Source organism: Convolutriloba macropyga, chromosome 12 (assembly GCF_964194025.1).
Source record: "Convolutriloba macropyga chromosome 12, txConMacr16.3, whole genome shotgun sequence".
NCBI classification, from domain to species: domain Eukaryota; kingdom Metazoa; phylum Xenacoelomorpha; order Acoela; family Convolutidae; genus Convolutriloba; species Convolutriloba macropyga.
In genome coordinates, this window is record NC_134479.1 from 57,044,057 (window position 1) to 57,060,258 (window position 16,202).

Consider the following 16,202-nt stretch of genomic DNA (forward strand, 5'->3'; position numbering starts at 1 on the left):
ATAGAGACTGCTAATTTGTAATCGGATTACTGTCGAAAAATCAAAAGGCATTGGGTAAATTGACTTTAGGTAAAATGGAATTGGGAAAATTGTCTCGTAACCGATAGAACATATGACTTCGTTTTCGGGGGGGGGGGGGGGGGGGTTCTGCGTTGACCCAAATAACCATGATTCAAATAACCATATCCATGCTCAATTGATTTTCCGGCGTTTTTCAAACATTCTATTACAAAGTTATGGACGAACTATGTTTCACTCGAAATCTGCACGCATCATAAAAAAATAATTCCAATCAACTATGTTTAGTTCTCTCAAATAAACAACAGGGGTGAAAATGGGCATCAAATTGAATCTTTTTAATCTTTTCCCCGAATGAGAGCGAAATATGGGACGAAACAGAAACCAGAATTGAAAACAATTATTTAAAACATAGCAGGCAGATTGCCGGAAAATAGCCGCGATAGACGCTTGTGGCCAACCATGAATTGAAACAACTAAAGAAATAAGATAGAGATTGACCAGACTCTAATACTCAAGAATTAGGGCATATAAGTTTGGCACTACTTAGATGCACACTATTGATTTTTAACTAGTAAATGTTCATCAAATTCAAAGTTCCATAAGTGAGTTCAGAAGTCATTTTTTGAGTGAGGTACGACACGCAATTGACCTAAAAGCAGAACAAATGACGTCACGCATACAAATTTTAAATGCAAAGCAGTAGAAGTCAGTGAAGTCATTGAAAAAGTCAATTCCAAGAAGTCAGGGTAAGACGAAACAAAAATCTGTTAGACGATTAAAAAAAATTTGGAGCGCAATAATAACCGCCTGGAATTGGTGACGCGGATATTAAACATAAATTGACCATACTCACCACACAAAAATAAGATACATGTTCCTCCTGTGGTTTATAAAGTAATCGCATCGATGGTAATTGTATGAAATCAATTTTTCCATATGATATTGTATGAAAAACAACCTTCCATAAATTCAAAGACGGGGCTCAATGAAATACGTTCCATGAATCTTTAATAACATTTTTTTCGCGAGATAAAACCCTCATTAAGATATTGATCACAATAACTAAAACCAGTGTGCAAATGCGAGTTATTCGGCAGTAACAGAATGAATGCCTGGGCGCAATGTTATTGTAGCTCTCACTATCGGAGAACCCGTCCGAACTGGTCTGCGAGGCATAGTCGTCCTCAGACTGATCAACTCCCTGAGTTGCGTGAGTAGTTTTCTCACTGTGAGGCACTTTGTCTGTTCTGATTCTGTTTTCACTGTCTTCAGAGTAGTACTCATAGAGGCCCTCCATTGGGGTTACGTAACCGCCAGGTGTGTTACTGCTTTCATGGTGACTTGATTCCTGTTCACAACAATTGTAATTAACTTTTAAAAATTATGAAATAAATAAAAAAATATTAAATAAATAAACATAGCTGGCAGATTGCCGGAAAATAGCCGCCGTTGATTCCCATAATTCTATTGGGATTGAAAGAAAAGAAAATATCAACAAAAATTAATTTTTGTATAAAAAACATTTTTAAGTGCGATTTATTTTGATGTCATTTCGTAATTGAAAAAACTCCTGTCTCTCACTGAGAGGCTACTAAAACTTATGAGAACAAAGTTCAAGTACCGGACATCTAAAAATGGGTTTTATGGGTTTATCCCGTTTCTATTTCCGACATTGATTTTTTATACTGACTCTCTTCATTTTGGATTGCTTTGCTGAGCAGCTGTTGTTTAAAAGGACTTTGAGCAGAATGACAGAAGAGTGAAACTAGCCTAGAGAAGTCAAAAAGATTTCACGCAGAATGTCGAAAAAGCGGCAAAATAGGTAAAGCGAAAAAAAAGTTCGACGAAGTAAAAAAAATAGGAGCGCTATGATAGCCGGCTGAGAAGATGAGGGCGGCTATTAATAATAAATAAAAATTAAAAAATAATAAATTTTAAAATTAAAAATTGATAAATAATAAATAAATAGAAATAAAATAATAAATAAATATTAAAAATAAATAAATTTTAAAAATTAATAAAAAATAAATAAAAAGTAAAAAATAATTTAAAAATTTTTTTTAAAAAAATGAAATAAATAAAGAGTATGAAATAAATAAAAATAAATAAATAAATAATAATAATAACAAATAAAAATTAAAAATAATAAATGAAAACAAAAACAATATAATAAAAATTAGAAAAATTATGAAATAAATGAAGAGTATGAAATAAATAAAGTATGAAAAAAAAGAGTAACAAATAAATATACATGCAGAGAGGAAAAAGATAAAGAAGATAGAGAGAAGAGTTGAAGCTTCTGAGGCGAAAAATGTGAACAAATATTTAAAGAATGAGGTTTGAATACTATTAGATCATTTCAAATTTACTTTTCTTTACAGAAATAAAAATGATGAAAGAAAGAAAAATTAAACAACTTCTAAGAATTTATGCAAAGCTGTCTGTATAGTTTCAATAGAAAAAAAATCGGAAAAAATGTTATATTACCATGATCCAAGAATAACGGGCACAAGAAAACGCCAGAATTGTAGTGAAAGAAGAAAACTATTACTAAAAAATGTATATTCTACTTTTATAACTTTGTATATTCTAACATTTATCACATTGCCCCACGCTGACGCAAAATTCCAGATATTTGGATGTCTGGAAAAACTTTGACCCGCTAAAGTAAAGTCGCTTCAGATAAACGTTTTGCAACACGTCAGAACTAATAAATCTAGTCGCCAGATTGCAAAAAAAAGGTACAATAGCTTTGCAGACTCAAATAGAAAAAATCAGAGAGAAGACCAGTAAATTCAGTTTTATTCATACTAATTGCTGAGATGTCATATGCTTGATTTAAAAAATTTTCAAATTCAGAGTTGTTTCTATTAGTTTCCCGTCAGAAAACTTTAATTAGAGCAATATATACTCAGTTGACCTTAACTCTTTGAATTAAAGTAAGCAAAATCTCGTTCAGATGGACTAAAATTTAAGTCATATTTGAGAATATAGTAAGAAACGTAATACCAAAAAAAATTAATAACACGATTGAATAAAAACACTGGCTACACGAAGATTGGAACATGACGCAATTCCGTATAAATTGCATAAATGAATGAACAAAAAAGGTTTGGAATGAGTCTTATGTCTTGTAGTCGTAAAAATATCTTAACGAAATAAGAAAAACAGCCAAAAGAATCCAGGAAAAGATAACATCTTCGGTAATTGAACTTATAGTACAAATATATTGCAGTAACAGCAGTGACAAAACAAAATTTAGTTGGACAACATCATTGGTCTGAAAACATTTTGAACATAAAATATGGATTGCCGTCCGAAGCTGGAGACAAAATAAACAAAAATTATTTTCAGAATCAAAAAAATTAACAGCTTTGAAAGGACTAGAACGAATTTGTGCCCTCCTCAAAATCAATTTAATATGACAAAATTGCAAACGTATACGATTGCTTACCGTTACCATCACTGCACTAACGATAGCTGGAAATGAACATTCAGAAAACAATAACAAAAACACATCTAGAGAAAAACAGAAAGACGTAACAAGCCAAAAGCTTAAGAAATGACTACTTAGTTTCAGAAAGGAAAATTTAAAGTTATAGTTTAAAACATACTGAGGGAGAATTCTCATTTTACGCATGGATGAATTGACCAAAATCTTTAATTGCAATTAATAGCTCTATTAAAAAAAATTAAAAAATAATGAATTACAACAAAACAGTTAATGGAAAAGATTTAATTTTTATGTATTCTAACGAAAGGCAATCACAATAAAGTTGAAAAGTTTCTTGAAAATAACCGAAAACAACCGTGCCACAGATGTAAAGCAAGAACAAAATCTTACGAAGCTCGCAACAACTGTAAAATGCTAATTACTAAAATTCAATAAAAATTAACCTTTTAGTTGGAATTTTATGTAAATGGTGGACATCACAGCAAAAACCGAAACATATACAAAAAGTTTGTCACGAGACTTTTTTAAATCGTGAGAAGAATTATGCGTGAGATCGTAAATCATAACTCAATATGAAATTAGAGCAGAAATGAAATTCCAAGTAAACTAGACATTAAAGCAATTGAAGTTTGAAAAGTTCTTTAGAAAAAAACGTCGAACAATGTGTTCAAACGGTTAAACATACCCGGCAGATTGCCGGAAAATAGCCGCCGTTGATTCCAAAAAAGATTTTTTTAAGTCCGATTTATTTTGATGGCATTTCGTAGTTGACCATAACGTACTTCTGTTTCTTAAAGAGAGGCTACAGGGGCTACTATCAATACCAATAAGCATTAGAGATGGTAACTAAGACTTATAGGAACGACGTTCAAACAGCGGGCATCTAAATTTGGGCTTTATGGGTTTATCCCGTTTCTAATTCTGACTTCAATTTTTTATACTGACTCCGTTCATTTTGAATTGCTTTGCTGAGCAACTGATGTTCAAAATCACTTTTAGCAGAATGCGAGAAGAGAGAAACTAGCCTAGAGAAGTCAAAAAGATATCACGCAAAATGTTGAAAAAGCGGCAAAATGAGGTAAAGCGAAACATTTTTTTATTCGACGAAGTAAAAAAAAATAGGAGCGCTATATTAGCCGGCTGAGAAGACGAGGGCGGCTATAAAAAAAACGCAACAGTTCATAACCAAAAAACGCAACAGTTCATTACCAACAGTTCAGAAACAGGCATCATAATGCTAAAACAAAAACTTCGATTGCCAACAGAATTCATATTTAATGAAGTTTAATGAATCGGCTCTAACTAATAGAAGATATCTATATTATAAACTACATAAAGCGTTGGCCTCTTATGGTTGCTCAAAAAGTTTACACGAAATTGTAGAGATAGCTTAAGAATTTAAAAAAAAACGTTCCAATACCCAGAAAAAGCTGAAAAATTTTATTCGAAAAAACTCTTTGGGATGAAAGCTCGAAAATTAAGAGCCATATTGAAAGGAACAGTCCTCACCGGTAAATTATTTGTTCGCAAAAACCATTCCTAAACGCAAATTTTAAAAATTAATTTGTTAAAAACTTGAATTATTGTTATGAGTTCAATTAGGAATTTGAAATTTGAGCTCCGAGTGCCCAATAGCAATTTCGTTACCATTATCACAAAATGAGAGCTCTTGGGGGCCTCTAAAAAGATTATTTCAATAAACGAAACCAACATCGAGAGAAACGATTCAACAAAAACTAGTTAAAAACTCCGAAATCGTATTACTATATGTAAAAATTTCATAAAAGTAACCCAAATTAAGTCGAACAGTCTTCAATTGAATGCAATTGAAAATTTGAGAAAAATAGTGTAAACATTGGTAAGAAAAATTGTCTTAAGGATACAAAATACATATACTACTCAAAAAGTCAAAAATCTACTAAAAAATTGAAAATGCGAAACTATTTTGCACCTACTTTAAGCACATTATTGGACCCTCAGAAACAACGTAATACCAACTGCAAAGATTTACAAATTACTGCCACCTCAATCGAAGAACATTTTTCAACTGAAAATCTAATGACAGGCAAAAATAAATTCGCCAAGTGGACAAAAAATGGCTAAAAAAGGTCAGGTTAACGTTCTATTCTGTCGAAAAAAAACAGATGAAAGTCAAAAAGTAATGGTCTCCAAGCGATGCATGAACAAAAAATGTCTCTATCTTGGCAACAATATGCCCACTTTCGATTTAAGGTCAAGATGCTGTAAAAAAATCAAGAAAATCAATGCTCCTCCCATTCGCGTCACAATAAAACCAAGAGACAAGTTCAATAATAGATCGTTATCTCAGCTTTTAATAATTCATTTAATTGTAAATACAAAACATACCCGGCAGATTGCCGGAAAAAAGCCGCCGCTGATTCCAATAAGCATTATTGGGATTGAAAGAATAGAAGATATTGAAAAAAAGATTTTTGTACAAAATTATTCTTTAAGTCCGATTTCTTTTGATGGCTTTTCGTAGTTGAACATACTTCTGTTTCTGAGAGAGAGGCTACAGGGGCTACTATCAATACCAATAAGCATAAGATATGGTAACTAAGATTTATAGGAACGACGTTCAAATAGCGGGCATCTAAAATTGGGCTTTATGGGTTTATCCCGTTTCTATTTCTGACTTCAATTTTTTATACTGCCTCTATTCATTTTGAATTGCCTTGCTGAGCAACTGATGTTCAAAATCACTTTTAGCAGAATGAGAGAAGAGAGAAACTAGCCTAGAGAAGTCAAAAAGATTTCACGCAAAATGTCGGAAAAGCGGCAAAATGGTAAAGCGAAAAAAAGTTCGAAGAAGTAAAAAACATACCCGGCAGATTTCCGGAAAATAGCCGCCGTTGATTCCAATAAGCATGATTGGGATTGAAGGAATAGATGATATTGAAAAAAAAATTTGTACAAAAACATTTTTTAAGTCCGATTTATTTTGATGGCATTTCGTAGTTGAACATAACGTACTTCTGTTTCTTAGAGAGCGGCTACAGGGGCTACTATCAATACCAATAAGCATAAGAGATGGTAACTAAGACTTATAGGAACGGCATTCAAATAGCGGGCACCTAAAATTGGGCTTTATGGGTTTATCCCGTTTCTACTTCTGACTTCAATTTTTTATACTGACTCTGTTCATTTTGAATTGCTTTGCTGAGCAACTGATGTTCAAAATCACTTTTAGCAGAATGAGAGAAGAGAGAAACTAGCCTAGAGAAGTCAAAAAGATATCACGCAAAATGTTGAAAAAGCGGCAAAATGAGGTAAATCAAAACATTTTTTTATTCGACAAAAGAAAATAGGAGCGCTATAATAGCCGGCTGAGAAGAAGAGGGCGGCTATTAAAAATAGGAGAGCTATAATAGCCGGCTGAGAAGATGAGGGCGGCTATTAAACACTCCGCACTTTCCGTTTAATTTTCAGAAGTAAACGGCCGCAAATTGATCTCAGTAGCCTAATTGTGAAAAAACAATTCAGATCACGCAGCAAAACTCAAGAAGATAAGGACGTAACAGTTATTCGAAAACGGTGAAGCAAAAATTATGCATGAAAAGACATACGCTACTACAATAACTGTTCGAGAGAACTTCAGAAGCGACTCACATTTGGTTCTCCCAGATCACCACCATCGTTCTGTACAATTGGGAAGTCATCATATTGTTCACTGTAAAAATCGGTTCCAGAATTTCCCGATTTGTTATCTTGATTCCTAGATTCCAAAAACTCCATTGCAGTAATGTAGGAGTCATCGGTCGGATGTCGCTTAGAATTCGAAACTGGCAACAGGGTATCCGGGTTGCTTATGGAAAGGCTTCCCGATTTCAGATCCGAGGAACCTTCCATTGCGGTTTCGAAGTCTTGAGCACTTGCAAATGACGTCGAGTTCAGTTGCGGAACATCATCAACTCCATTAGCGTATCTCATTCGTCGTGGCTGGTCGTTTAGAAGCAAAATATCATCTTTCGACTCAAAGGGTCCAGCGACTTTTTGGAACGAAGTTTGTGGTTCTGGCGACTGATTTTTCTGATTGGTCAAAGCGTCATTTTCTGCCAATTGCTCATTTGACTCAATTATCGCATCTTTTTTAATGTCTTTTGGCTGCCAACCAAATTTGCTTTTGAAGTAATCCAGACTTAGTTTTCCGCTTGAGGGCGCCGAACCTCTTGTTCCCGAACTTGTAAGAATATTTTTTGTTCGGTCATTACTACTTCCGATTGTATCTGATTGGTTCCTTTGACGTTCAGCCAAATCAGAGTTATAATCCCAATCGCGAGGCACCACACCTTGGCGCGGGATCTCGTTAATTGACGACGTTGTGATTCCACTTCGTCTTCGCAACAATTCGGCGATTGAAACTGTAGCGTCTGAGAAGGCACTTGTTTCTTGACTTTGAGGTTTCGGGGTCATTTCCGAATCTTGCCGATGTTTAAGTTTTTCATGGGACATCAATGCAGCCGCCTGCTGGTCCCAGGAAGAGACATCGTCCATATTACTTGGCATAAAATGAGCACTGGCAGAGAATGTGGATTTGCCCGGAGTTTCATTGGATCTTCTATCGGTTTTTCCAGAGACAAAACTGATGGGTTCATAAGTTGACCTGTCAGTTGTTGTGAAGCAAAATTGTCCACTGTTTGTTGACGTTCCTGCAGCAGTAAGCAAAAACAATAAGCAAAGCTGAAAAAAATAAGTCTAAACTAAAACAGGGAAACTCAATGTAATTTGGAAAGAATTGACTAATGAAATGAGAACTATAAATTTTCCCTATAGACAAAACAAGACAGCCGACTAACAATTTTCATAATTCCGTTTAAGTAAAAAATAAATACATGTTTTCGGATCCGAATATTAAATAAAAACATTTACATTATATTCCATTTTAATATGCCAATGAGCAGCAAAAGGGTGCCACCGGTACCAATATATCATTTCCAGGTACCTATTTTCGGCTAAAAGTAAACTCTTAGAGTCCAATTTTGTTTTCAACTAGAAAACAAAATTTTGTTTGTTTTAACAATCAAAATTTTGTTTTAACATTCAAAATTTTGTTTTCACATTCAAACTTTTGTTTTCACATTCAAAATTTTGTTTTCATATTCAAAATTTTGTTTTCACATTCAAAATTTTGTTTTCACATTCAAAATTTTGTTTTCACATTCAAAATTTTGTTTTCACATTCAAAATTTTGTTTTCACATTCAAAATTTTGCTTTCACATTCAAAATTTTGCTTTCACATTCAAAATTTTGTTTTCACATTCAAAATTTTGTTTTCACATTCAAAATTTTGTTTTCACATTCAAAATTTTCTTTTCACATTCAAAATTTTGTTTTCACATTCAAAATTTTGTTTTCACATTCAAAATTTTGTTTTCACATTCGAAATTTTGTTTTCACATTCAAAATTTTGTTTTCACATTCAAAATTTTGTTCTCACATTAAAAATTTTGTTTTCACATTAAAAATTTTGCTTTCACATTCAAAATTTTGTTTTCACATTCAAATTTTTTTTTCACATTTAAAATTTGTTTTCAGGTTCGAAAACTTGTTCTCACATCGTCAGCTAAGAGTGTATCAGAAAAAAGAAACCGAGTCACATTTGTTTTTCTAGCGTGAAAAAAAGTATAATTTAGATTTCCAACAGTCGAGGTCGGTGTCGGAGCTAAGGATAATAGTAAAAAACTTAAAACTGCTTTTCGGGGACAAAGGTTTTTGAAATTGCAAACCTGTGCCGACCGTATTTGTTGCAGATGATGAATTTTCCACTGAGAAGTCTTTTGATGGCATACTTGTCGAGGGAATTGCCGAGAGAAACTCAACCTTAAATAAAACTTCAAAATTAAAAACAATGAAGAGTTATCAATAGTGCATTATATATGTTCTTTGATTAAGCGTTTAATTTAAAAATTCTCAGAATGCATTATTTTAAATAGCTGACTGTAAATTTTCGTATTTTTTTGTAAAAAGTGAGCCTGGTAAATACAAAGAAAATTTTGCAGCATACCAGATCTAGCCTTTTTTACTATAAATTTTCGGGTCAAGTCAAGAAAATACCATTTCGTACAATTTACAAAACGAATCGGCTGCTTAATAATTGACTTTCCACAATTAAAAAAAATAGCCAGATTGCAATGAATTGCCAATCAAGAATTGAAGACAAAATGTAGCCACAATTTAAAGTTTTTTTAAATTTAAAATTTCATCTGATTAACGACTGTCGAGGCAAAAGAATTTAGAAAGTGAAATCGAAAGAATGTTCTAGAAAAACGGTGAAGCAAAAAAAACGTTTAAAGTATTGCTTCAAACTTCGTTCGAGAGCAATTAAAAAAATGAAGGAACGCATAAATATTCCCATAATTGGGTTCAAGTGTGGGAAAAGTGCACAATAAGCTGGGTAAAAATTGCACCCACCTCATGTTCCTGAATTCCATGTTCATCTAGCAATGCATCTACAATCGAACAGCTGTCTTCACTTGTGGGGAAGGAGCTGAGAGAGGGCAGAACTGTCGTCTTCATCAGAGACTGGTCAATGTCACCCAGCTGAGTCAGATCCAGAGATCTGGACGATACTTCACTCGGAATTGGAATGGGTTCAGGAGCTAATAGCTAAAATGGACACAATAATTCATACAATACAAAATTACCATCATTAAAAAATTAACATATTTTTTAAAAATTCAACTCTAAACAACAAATTGAATTGAGTGACAAAAATCGTCAACGGAAGATATAACGCCGAGCATCAACATTTTGATCAAATTAAAAACATCTGACTTCTCCGTTCGTGCCCCCTACAGTACTTTATGCGCTCCCAATTACCGAGCACGTGCCATTTTATAGTAAATGTTATCGAGTAAATAGGCGAGAAATAATTAACCAATCAGAATTGAGTTATTCCAAGCGTCGTTTCAAACAAGGATTAAAAACCTTCCAATTTACGTAGAAAGGTCAGAAAAAATTTTCTTAGTCTAATTTTGAGTAAATATAACCCCAATATGTACCTATTAAGGTGATCTTCGGCTTGATATTTTTAGGTTTTCTAGACGATCATTGACGATTATTATCCAATTTTGACGTCAATAACATCAGACGAAAAACCGGTAAAAGAGCAATGAAAAAAACTTTGCCGTCAAAGTTTCACTTGTTGATTGCAGTGCATAAACTAAGATCATCTTTGCGTTTCATCAAAGCACACTGCCTCAGATGCAGAGCGGTAACCATGCATCCAATCATGTATGGCTTTCTCAAGGAGAGACTTGCTTACCAGTCTCCTCTCTTCACCAACACCGGCGTTGACTACTTTGGATCGTTTTATGTGGACCTCTTTTTTGGACCTCTTCACTTGTCTTACTACTCGCGCTGTCCATGTTGAGAAAGTTATATCCATGGGCACCGTTGATGGGAGTTTAGCCGTTTGCGTCACGTACCGGTTCACCTTAAGACCGGTCACTTGGCTTGGGTAGTTTCAGAAAACAAAACGGGGAGTTACTATACTACCGCTCGAATTGAAGAACTCCGTTCGACCCCGATAGCGTCACACGCTCCACCCGCTTCCGAACGTCCACAGGATCGCTTCTCGGTCCGCTTGTAAAACTTGTACTAGTCTTCCCAACATTTCCGGGCCGCAGGATGTTACCGAGTAAATAAGCGACAAATTCTTAACCTATCAGAAGTGAGTATTTCCTAAGCGTCGTTTAAAATAAGAATAAAATACATTCCAATTTACGCAGAAAGTTCAGAAAAATTAGCTTAATCTAATTTTAGGTCAGTATAACCACAATATGTACCAATTAAGGTGAATTTCGGCTTGATATTTGTAGGTTTTCTAGACGATTGGTGACCGATTATGAACCGATTTTGACGTCAATAACATCAGACAAAAAACCGGTAAATGAGCGTCGAAAAAAAGGAACGCTTTTATCGTACCCAAAGCACGGCACGGAAATTTTTTTCAAAATAGTACCCGATAGCTCTATCTGGAACGAGATTCCTTTTAGACATATTTTGGAATACATTAACATGCACAAGAATTAAGCAAGGTCAGTCGAAGCCTTTCAATTGATGGGAACTATTTGCCCAATTAAGTAATTAGCTTTAAAGACTAGTGCAAAATTTCTATTCATTTTGGCAGTGCCTTTTTGAACACAACCTCAGCTGCTTAGCAAGTCCCAAAAATTACGCATGAATGCCGACTGAGACAACTTACTTGACTATTTCCTTCAATTGCAGTTTCATATTCAGTTTCAGGGAAGGCTTCTCGACCACACGTAGCATATGACAGAGAATTAAACGAATCTCGAGTTCGTCCATCCAGAAGACGTTGCGATTCTCGAGCTCTGACTTGCTTAGGATCCTGATATACCGAGTACCCCAGCTCCGGGATTCCCCTGAAGTCAGGTTCGCGACTTCCCAGCCTTCTCTGCTCCCAGCTTAGGAAGGGTTCAGGAGCTTGATCTCTGCTCTGCACAGACCTCGTCTCGTCTAATCGATTGTCGCTTGGAACTGATTGCATGAGAAGAGGGTTTTTACAGCTTTCCAATTGGCTATCAATTGTCTGAGCGGTTTGCTTAGCCAGATAATTCGATTGTGAGCTCTGAGGAATTTGGCCTCGGAAGGAGTCGAGAGAGGAGCTGAGGTCTTCAGCAGACGTCATGATACACCTCGACTCTTCGTAGTCAGTTGTCGGAGTTTGGAGTTCATAGTTCCTTTGAAATAAACATAACCGACTAATCGTCGGAAGAATTGCTCTTGAACGACTAGTGGGGGCTCTAATCAATTGCAGCCTGCTTCAGTCGGCGGGGGGGGGGGTGAGCCTAAATGGGACTAAGAAGTTCTATAGTGGGCTTCAAATAACCACATTAGAGGTTAACATATACCACTATTAAGATTTAAGGTAAAAAATGGCACCAGTTTCGACGCACTTTTCATTTGACTTTTAGTATTAAATTGCCGCCAATTGAGTTGAGCTGCTTGAAATTGTGATTGAGAGAGAACTTTAGATCACGCTAAACGAAAAAAGTCAAGAGCGCAAAAGTCACTCGAAAAGTCAAAATTGTCAAGCGAAAATTTTGCATAAAAAAAGACACACACGTTTACAATCATTGCTATGAACTACGTTCAAGAGCAATTAAAAACATTTGAGCTTACAGTTATCTTATAAATCAGTTTGCTTGTGTAAATCATATCCTTAAGGTAAGTACAATTAAAATAGCTGTTAAAACTGACATTCTCGTCCTACCCCACCAGTCAATTTTAGTATGAAAAACTGACAATTATCAACCTCAAAATTATCAACCTAGGTAAGAAAATTTGCGGTCTTAATTGTTAAACTTCAAACGCCAAGCATTTATACGCAACAAATCAAACCTGAATGAATCAAGCGATTGATCCAGATGTCCGCCGTATTCCTCTTCCGCCATAGACTCCTGGGGTGTCATGTATATCAACATGCCTTCTCTTGCAGACCCTGAAGCAGATCATAAAACATAAACCCACTAAAGTCGGGCCAATTGCTCTTCAACGACTGCCATGCAAATGATTTATAAGGTGGCATTAGAGAAAAACTTTTATGGTGCAAAAACTCCCGACTGCGGAGGGGTTCGAACCACCGACTTCTCGGATGAGACTCTGCGACATTAATCACTACATTGCACGAACAACACGCTCCCATTAGTGTGAAAAATGGCGTAACGCAAGCTATGCTGTCAAAAAATTGCGAGAATAAATGAATAAGATGATTTAAAGAGCGATACGTCACTGGTCACCACAAAAAAGTTAACGATAAAAAAATCATCGCAGGACGAGACCTTAACTAAAATTCAAAGACCTTTCATTGACCGAACAAAAGAACTAGAACCAGAGACGACTAAGAATGGATCTAAAAACATTTAGATGAAATGGTCACCTGCTATTTTCAGGGTTAGATTGGGAGTGTAATTGCAACATGACACAAGCACGGAAAATTTTAAACATAGAGCTGACGACGTGCAAGATGACAAGTTCAAAAATCTAATCCTCCAGAATTAGATCACTTAAGTTTGCGGCACAATTTAGGCGCACTCAAATATTCATCTTCCATTAGAAAACAATTCAAAGGAATCTATGTTCAAATCTATGTTATATTTGAAAATATAGTCTTTAAGATTTAAATGCCTTAAATTAGTGCAGAGGTCATTTTTTAACCACTAGAACAACTAATTTGACCACAGACCTCCACAAATACTATAACAATTTGATGCAGACTACAGAAAGCATTCAAAAACAACACGACCCAAAAAATGAAAAAAAAAAATGATTTTTTTAAAAAAATAATCCAGGGTCGCATTCCTTGAGCATAATGGGCTAAGAAACCTGTCTAAAACCAAGCAAAACTCGAAAAATCACTAAAATGGGGCTAAAAATCAGCAGAATAAAGAAAAACCTCCAAATTAGCGTTAAACTCATATTAAATGCCAGAAATCTTCAAAACAATATCAAAACAAGTATATAATTAATCCAATATCATAATCAAACCTCCTAACAACGAATCCTAACTAAAACCTCCAAACTAAAATTTGCAAAAAATGCTTTTAAAGCAGCACGTGAACAAAAAAATTCGCTCGATTACAGAAACTTTTTACACCTCATTTTCTCGCTCTCTCGATAACAGCGGTATGAACAAAAAACCATTCTCCTTTTGCTCCACTCTTCAGTTTTAATAAGCACACAAACCACTCCATATTTTCACGCGTTTAATTTCCTGCTTCAAAATTCAGTCCAGTAAAATTGATTAAAAAGAAACATCTTCGAGTCGTAAAAGCAGACGATCGCAATAACTTCCCCTCAGATCATATTCTGACCTTGGTCCGTAAAAACTTATACGAGATCAATAATAGTCTCGCTATCGCTTCGCGGCTTATAAAATAAAAAAAAACGTAAAATCAGGGTCTAATCGCCCGCCATACATGAAGCTTAAAAAATTACGCCGCAAAAACATTTACGCAACAAAAACCTCTTTTTTAGCTTTATCTCCCATTTGGTCGTGATCAAAAAATCTAATTTGACTTGAAAATCATCAGAATGTGTGCTAAAATCTTAAGTCAGCACCTCAACACAAATCAAACTCTTTGAACTGTAAAAACAAAAACCAGTAAAGGCCAATAATAGATCAGCGATCGCACTTTTCAAACGATTTATGCAGTTCAAAAGAAAAGTAACACGCAATGTTTTTTTGTGTAATGATCACTGGAATGAAACTCATCAATTGTTTGCTCAAGAGACATCACTCGGAGGACTAAATGTCCTCATGGTGCTCTCTCAAAAGGTTGCAAATTTTGCAGCTAAATATGACTGTATTCTCAGCATTTTGAAAAATTCATTATTATTATTATGTATTATATCAATTTGTTTAAACTTCTCGGATAACCTCTTAAATTTGAGCTTCTTCGTTGATTCGGGGAATCAATTCCACTAGTGCTTTCTTCTTCCTGGAGTGGCTGATGTTGATTGAGATCTAACAAGCTGAAATTGGATTCTGGCTCTGCTGTTGTGAAATTACTCAAAGCCGAATCTAAAATAAATCAGGTCTTTGGTCACTTCAATTTAATCTCCTCTTCCCGATCCTCAAGTTGAATATTCAAAAATATGCGTATGTAGTTTTCCCTGGTGAAAAACGGTTTTCACTAACCTGTAAATAAACTAATGCGATGAATAATTTTTAAAGCCTAGAACGTGGCCTGGTGGCATTTAATTGCCAGGATATAACGAATCAAGGATCTCGCAAATTTTTTACTGGAAGCAGATTCAAAAAAAGACCCAGAATGTCAGTCCAAAATATTTGAGTAAAAAAAGCGCAAAAAATAGTAAATCAATTTTTCCCTTTTAGCTTCAAATATTCTTTCTATGTTATAGTATTTATAAATCAATGCAGATACTTTTACGGCTCCATGAACGTCTGATTGGTTCCGAAAATGAGGACAGATCCGGTATATCTGAAAACATTTGTTAACACTTCAGCCAGTAATTTTAACTGATCGAAAATTTTAACTGTAATTTTAATAGATCGAAATACAACTCGTCGGAAGAATTGCTCTCGAACGACAGACTGGTAGAAAAACATTTAATCCCACCGGGATTCGAACCACTGACCTCCCGATCCATAACCAGATGCAACAAGCTTTACTTCGGAGTGAGTACATTAGAGAGATCACTCAAAAATGAAGAACGAAAGCGTGAAAAAGTCACTTGAGAAGTCAAAGAATGTTCTAGACGAAAAGCGCAAAATGGTCAAGCGAAAAATTTGCATAAAAAAGACCAACAGGTTTACATTAATTGCTATGAACTTCGTTCACGAGCAATTAAAAAGAATGGTGTTTACCACGATTTGATAATTGAAAATCAGAGTTTAATAGCATCGCTAGTTGTCTGAAATTAAAGAAATGGATGACCAATCTCACATGTCTCGGAGGAAATTGGTACTAATTTCGATTTCACAAAGCTGAGTTTCCCCAGTACTTTATTATAAACCATCATAAAATATAACAGCCCATAAGAAGAGCTAATTTGGTCAAAATCCTTCATTTATAGCCCAACGATCTTCGCAGCTGATTAACATGGCGCCACTGTTTTGTTTAAAACTTGCAAACCAAAAAATGTTTTACTTTATCTACTTTTGACACTTTTTCAAGATCTTCAAAAATCATTGAATTCTCCAGGCTAGTTTTATTG

At 34.9% G+C, this 16,202-nt stretch overlaps 1 protein-coding gene across 4 annotated transcripts in view; it reads right to left on the bottom strand.

The window, feature by feature from the left end:
* LOC142350910 (uncharacterized) overlaps positions 1–16,202 on the bottom strand; it is a 62,517-nt gene that overhangs the window by 12,093 nt on the left and 34,222 nt on the right. For all 4 annotated transcript variants that reach the window (XM_075402923.1, XM_075402922.1, XM_075402924.1 and 1 more), the window contains 7 exons: positions 14,902–15,045; positions 12,864–12,963; positions 11,704–12,202; positions 9,909–10,103; positions 9,224–9,317; positions 7,106–8,145; positions 1,134–1,369 (listed from right to left, as the gene is read on the bottom strand). In XM_075402923.1, the coding sequence (XP_075259038.1) occupies positions 1,134–1,369; positions 7,106–8,145; positions 9,224–9,317; positions 9,909–10,103; positions 11,704–12,202; positions 12,864–12,963; positions 14,902–15,045 (2,308 nt within the window). The remainder of the gene's footprint in view (positions 1–1,133; positions 1,370–7,105; positions 8,146–9,223; positions 9,318–9,908; positions 10,104–11,703; positions 12,203–12,863; positions 12,964–14,901; positions 15,046–16,202) is intronic.